The 6,854-nt window shown below is 34.5% G+C and overlaps 1 protein-coding gene across 1 annotated transcript; it reads left to right on the plus strand.

Annotated features, from left to right (window-relative positions):
* The first annotated feature begins 1,457 nt into the window (after positions 1–1,457).
* Positions 1,458–4,881, plus strand: LOC120088382 (putative disease resistance protein RGA3). Its single transcript, XM_039045627.1, has one exon. The coding sequence runs from the start codon at positions 1,611–1,613 to the stop codon at positions 4,782–4,784; it is 3,174 nt and encodes a 1,057-aa protein (XP_038901555.1). The 5' UTR covers positions 1,458–1,610; the 3' UTR covers positions 4,785–4,881.
* Positions 4,882–6,854: the final 1,973 nt, after the last annotated feature.

The raw sequence follows: 6,854 nt of genomic DNA on the forward strand, positions 1-6,854 counted from the left end.
GCCAACTCAAGATGCCCACCTTTTAAGGGAGTTTCTGATATGGGAGCTCAGAACTCAATCCACAAGCTGAAATTCACTCCTTCCCTGAAGCATGGATAAGTAGAGAGATTGCTCTCTTAAGGCTGATTCCGGGGCTTGAACATAGTGGCCACATCTTCTCTTTGGAAGAGAAGACTCAGTCACAGTAGGCTATGACTCATGTTCATTAGAGGGATTAGTGGTACTTAAGAAGACAGATGTAACTATAGGGGCATAACGGTTATTGGCCCAGTTGTACTTATGAGCGATCTGTGAAGGGTTGTCGTACTGCTGATTGGTTAAGATGGACATATAATATATCTATGGTAAGGAGAATTCAGATGTCGGTCTTTAGTGAACTGCATGGCAGTTACCGGATGGTGGATCTCATGACTAAAGAGTTTAGTCAGTTGTTTACATACAGTTGGAGCTTCGAGCTACAGGTCCATCAGGTGTCCTGGGTAGCTTAATGGATTCAGTTGAGGATCAGTTCTTGGTGTTGATTTGAAATGTTCAAATTGACAAGAGGTATTTTGATTATATATGATATAATCGGTATGATGTATGAAATATATCTAGCGAAGGATTGATGAAAATGAGATTTACATTAAGTACCAAAAATAGAAAAATAACTATGATTTGTATGTTTCATGAGATGAAATATTAAAACTATATGTTATAAATATAGTATGATAAGTTGGTGATCATTTATATTTATAATAATATTAATTATTGGATAATTAATTTTTTTTAAAAAAAATAACCAATTGAGTGGGTGGTTATTATTTTTTAGAATTTTTTGTTGTAAATATTTTTGGGATTTTTCTATTTATAAGTGTTCCTAAATTTCTTTTAATAAATTTTGTCTTTAGAATTTAACATGGAACAATTTAATATTTACACTTTCAAATTCATAATATTTTATTTCATACTTGTAAATTTGTAACATTTTAATGTCTATTGTGAAAATTTTCATCAATTTTAATTATAAAGTTTTATCCGCAATAACCTAGTATTTATAACTTCTAAACAAATTTGATAAAAATGTTTCATTATATGTCAATAGTATTTTTTATTATAAGGTCTAAATTGTTACAAATTATTAAATATGATGATTAAATTGATTAGAAAGTAATTTTTGGAGTTGTTTTGAAATAAATAAAAATGATCAAATTTATTTATAAATATAACAAAATGTCATTGTCGATTAGTGATAGAATATCTAAGGCGGTCCATCGGCGACCATCAATATCGTTGATAGATATTTATTGTGGTCTATCTGTGATAGTTATTGATATTTTGTTATATTTATAAATAATTTTAATAGTTTTACTATTTAAAATAATTGTGGTGATTGTTAAAGTACTTTTGTATTTTTATTTAAATCTTTATATAGGTTAGGTATGGAATCACAACGCCAGGAAATTAATATTCTACCACACATTTCAGTTCATTTCTTATGCAGCTTCCTCTGTCTCAAGTCCACGTTGACTTACAAGGGCCATTTTGATTCATAGACTCTTTGGATTTTAGATCTAATTCTTCTCAAAATCAATTGAGCAATTTTGTGAGAAAGAACATTAGATTGCAAAATGGCTGATTTCCTATGGACTTTTGCTGCAGAGGAAACGTTGAAGAAGGTGTTGAAAGTCGCAGGTGAGCAAATTGGCCTCGCATGGGGCTTTGAGGAACATCTGTACAACCTCCAAAAATGGCTACTCAAGGCTGAAGCCTTCTTACGCGATATCAACACCAGAAAATTCCATCATCATTCTGTGAGGATTTGGGTGGACGATCTTCAACATCTTGTTTATGAAGCCGACGATCTACTTGACGAAATTGTTTATGAACATCTTCGACAAAAGGTCCAAACATCAAAAACGAAGAAGGTATGCAATTTCGTTTCTCCTTCTAACAATGCTTTCATCTTTCGTCGTAACATGGCGAAAAAAATGAAGACTGTTATAGAATTGTTAGAAAAACATTACTACGAGGCTGCTCCTTTGGGACTAGTCCGGAATGAATCTGCAGGACCAGAGATTGATGTTATCAGTCAGTTTCGGGAGACAACTTCGGAGGTAATCGGTGATCATGAAATTGTGGGGAGGGACGTTGAAGTTGAAAATATAGTGAAACAAGTGATTGATGCTAGCAATCAACAACTTACATCTATTTTGCCTATTGTTGGTATGGGTGGATTGGGAAAAACAGCTGTGGCCAAGTTACTTATCAATCATGAGATGATTAGAGGACATTTTCATAAAACTGTATGGGTATGTGTGTCTGAACCTTTTATCGTCAACGAGATTTTGCGAGAAATCTTACAAAATCTGAAAGGCATTTCTAATGGAGGGGATAGTAAGGAGGTCTTACTTCGTGAACTCCAAAAAGCGATGCATGGGCAAAGATATTTTCTTGTGCTTGACGATGTTTGGAACGAAAATGCTTTTCTATGGGATGAGTTGAAATATTGTTTGCTAAGGATCACCGGAAATTCTGAAAATTGTATTGTTGTGACTACAAGGAGTGCTGATGTTGCAAAAATCATGAAAACACATCATCCTAGTTATCATTTAAGTAAATTATCCGATGATCAATGTTGGTCCTTATTTAAAGAAAGTGCAAACGCACGTGGACTACCAATGACTTCAAGCTTGGAGATCTTTCAAAAAAAGTTGGTCAAAAAGATTGGTGGCTTACCATTGGCTGCACGAGTTTTAGGAGGGGCAGTAAAATTTGAAGGAGATGTTAAGAGATGGGAGGAAATGTTGGATAGTGTGCTAATAACTCGACTGGAAGAGGAAAATTTTATTTTTTCTATATTAAAATTAAGTGTGGATCGTTTACCATCATCTTCATTAAAGCAATGTTTTGCGTATTGTTCAATTTTTCCCAAGGATTTTTGGTTTACAAAACAAGAACTAATTCGAATGTGGATAGCACAAGGTTTTCTTCAACCACAAGAAGGAAGAAACACAACAATGGAAAATGTAGGAGACGTATATTTCAGGATCTTGTTGTCACGCTGCTTATTCCAAGATGTCGTTAAAGATGAACAAGGGATAATTACAAATTGTAAGATGCATGATCTTGTACATGACATTGCAATTGCAATCTCAAGGGATCAAAATTTGCAACTAAATCATAGCATTATTTTGGGGAAGGAACATCAGAAGAAGGAGAGCAAAAAAGTTTCAAGCAAGTTACGCACGATTTATTTCGTTCAAGAGATTCCTCAAAATGTAGATTTGGGAGTGTTTGATAAGATATGGAACTTTGTTTGTTTGCGTGTTTTGAAAATTTGCTTACCTCCTACTGATAAGTTATCGGAGTCAATTGGTCAGTTGAAACACTTGAGATATCTTGAGATTACACAGAAAAGGATAAAGTTCCCAAAGTCGATTGTTTTGCTTTATAATTTGCAAACACTACAGATTCAAGGCTCAGTGACTGAAGATTTTCCAAAGAACTTCTCAAATCTTGTAAGTTTAAGACACTTGGAATTTTGGGGTACTGTAGTTAACAAAATGCCTCCACATTTACGTCAATTGACTCAGCTTCAAACATTGCCTATGTTTGTAGTCGGGCTTGAGAAAGGTTGTAAGATAAGTGAATTGGGCCCATTGAAAGACTTGCAAGGTATCTTGAGCCTTTTGCATTTGGAGAAAGTAGAAAGTAAAGAGGAAGCCGAAAGTGCAAATTTGGCAGAAAAGAACTTAAATGGGCTACACTTACATTGGTCTGTAGAAAGAAAAGATAACAGGTACAATGATTTGGAAGTGTTGGAAGGACTTCAACCAACCAGAAATCTCCAATCATTAAGCATCAACGACTTTGCAGGCAACTGTTTGCCTCAAAAGATTATGGTTGAAAATTTAAGAAAGATATTATTGTGTGGTTGTGAAAATTGTGAAAAGCTTCCAATGCTTGGACAGTTAAACAACCTAAAGGAACTTGAGATTTATAACTTCCATGGTGTCCGAAGTATTGGCAACCAATTCTATGGAAATGATTCAAACCAAAAGACGTTCTTCCCAAAGTTGGAAATATTTGTACTCGAGGGCATGAAGAACTTAGAGCAGTGGGAAGATCAAATAACAAAAGATGATGCATCATCAAATGTTACAAAATTTCCCTATCTAAAAAGGTTGAAGATTATTGGATGTCCCAAATTAATAAACATTCCAGATGTTTTTGGTGGTTCTGATGAGAATGATATCCAGCACCTTGAATCATTTTCTGCTGAAAATTGTAACAAATTGAGAAAACTTCCAAATTTGGGAAATAAGCTCAGGTTGTCTCATTTATCCATTGGTCCATTGGACAAGCTGCCAGAAGAAGGTTTAGGACACCTCATGAATTTGAAGCATATCAGAATTATTGGATGCATACAGAATTATGATTTTAGCTTCCTCGGCCACCACCATCATTCCCTTGAAAGACTTGCTTTACGTGAGAAATTAAGCAGTGTAACCCAACTTCCTCAACAACTTCAATTCTTGACTGCTCTACAAAAACTGTCCTTAGAAAATTTTGGTGGCATTGAAGCTTTGCCGGAATGGTTGGGAAACTTTGTATCTTTGCAAAGACTCGATCTTCTTTGTTGTCAAAATTTGAAACAATTTCCTTCCAAAGAAGCAATGTTACGTCTCACCAAATTAAGTTATTTGTGTGCTTATGAATGCCCGCAGCTACAACTTGGAGAAGGCGACACAGAGCGGGTAAAACTTTCCCACCTTCCAAATATACGTGTTTATCTCGGATAAAAAAACAAAATTTTTTGAGTGGTGGAGCTTTTTATTGAAGAGAGAAAGAATAAAGTATGGATACTAATACTCAATCTTCTATTGATTTCTTTCTCAATTTTGTCTTGGCAAAGATTGCAATAACATTATATATAGTCTCCCAAAGTGTCTTCCTAAATTCCTTCAATAAATCACTAATAAAAGCAAATGAAAGAGGTTACAATAATTAAGACAGGATTTCAAAATTTGTAGTAATTCTTGATCATTTGTTACTCAAACTGCCATAACTTTGCATAGAAAATACCAAACGACTTGAGACTTGAACCATTAGAAAGTACCCATTCGGGACATCAAAATCTATACACATATTTAATTTGGACATAATTTGACCTTCCAAATTCCTGCTAAAAACCACCCAAAAACCTGACCATTTGAGTTTAATGCTCAGCAGTCTTGATCACAGTGTGAGTTTTATTTAGGTTTTTTTTTTTTGGTTGAATTTCACTGCTGAAGGAAAATTTATTGAAATTTTCACTTTAATTTCTCTTAGATTTTCTGAAGTAAATAAGCTCAAACATTCAACATATTCAACAACTGTTCACATTTCTTTAACTTTTACAGTTTGTTATTGTAACTACTTGTATTATAAAAATAGTATAAATACTCATCATTTACAAATTCGTAGTATATAACATACAAAAGCTTCAAGAAAGCTTGAAATCTGTAAAAAGAAAAAGTTGTGACTTAGCTCTTGAATAAGATCTCCTCTCCTTCTCGTGGATGTAGGCATCATTTGCCGAACCACGTATATCATCGTGTAGAACTCTTCTTCCTGTATTCTTCTACAAGATTACATGTTCTTCATTGCCGATCGTTTACTCAAGCAATCGCACGAAACAAATATAAAAGATTAGGGTTAGAGAAGCTCTGCAATTTCGAGAGAGAGAACGAGAGAGAGAAAGAAATTAATTATGCAAAAATCCCATCAGAATAAAGATTTCATTCACTTCCATCAGGCAACGGTTAGTGGAGCGAACCACGTAGAGCACATCAGCTGGAAGTTCATGGACAAAGGATATCCAAGAACTCTACCAAACCAAATTTTATTTAGGGCAAAATTCTTGGGTTCACGAAATTGGATCAGTAAAGCAGGGCCACTAAATTCTTCATTTGGGCTTTTAGAATACAATCAAGAAGAAGCAGGCCCAACAAAGTGGTATCAGAGCAAAAGACTTACAAGATTGCAGTTCTCGAAGATTCAAGATTCAAGTTTTTCATTCAAAGATGTCAGTAGCAAGATTCGAAGTAGAGAAATTCGATGGCAAAGGAGATTTTGGCCTGTGGAAGGCCAAAATCAAGGCAATTCTCGGCCAGTAGAAAGCTCACAAAGCCCTCCTTGACCCATCAACACTTCCTGCCACTATGACAGCTCAAGAAAAAAAAGACTGGGAGCTGGCAGCTTATGGTATGTTGGTTTTAAACCTTTGTGAGAGTGTTCTTAGACAAGTTTTAGATCAAGGAACTGCCTATATGATATGGACTAAACTAGAAGAATTATATGCTACCAAATATCTTCCTAGTAAAATGTACCTTAGGGAGAAATTCTTTACATTTAAAATGGATTAATCAAAAACTTTAACTGATAATTTAGATGAGTTCAAGAAAATTGTTGTTGAATTCAAAACTCTAGGAGAAAAACTTGGGGATGAAAATGAGGCCTATGTGCTTCTAAACTCTTTGCTTAAACCCTATAAGGAAATTAAAAATATTCTAAAATATGGAAGGGACAGTATAAGTACAGATACTATAATTTCAGCCTTAAGAACTAGAGAGCTAGATTTACAGATTCCTAAAATGGATCATCCTAGTGGTGAAGGGTTATTTGCTAAAGGAAACTTCAAACAAAATCATTCAAAGGATAGAAAACCACATAACACAGATGATAGTAAGTCTAAATAGAAAATAAAATGTAAGTATTGCAAAAAGAAAGGACATTTAATCAAAGACTGTTTTATCCTAAAAAAGAAGAACCAAGAGAAAGAAAAGGACTCAAAAGGCAAACAGCCTGAAGCATCTGTTGTAGAAGGTTCC

Source organism: Benincasa hispida, chromosome 10, assembly GCF_009727055.1.
Source record: "Benincasa hispida cultivar B227 chromosome 10, ASM972705v1, whole genome shotgun sequence".
NCBI lineage: Eukaryota > Viridiplantae > Streptophyta > Magnoliopsida > Cucurbitales > Cucurbitaceae > Benincasa > Benincasa hispida.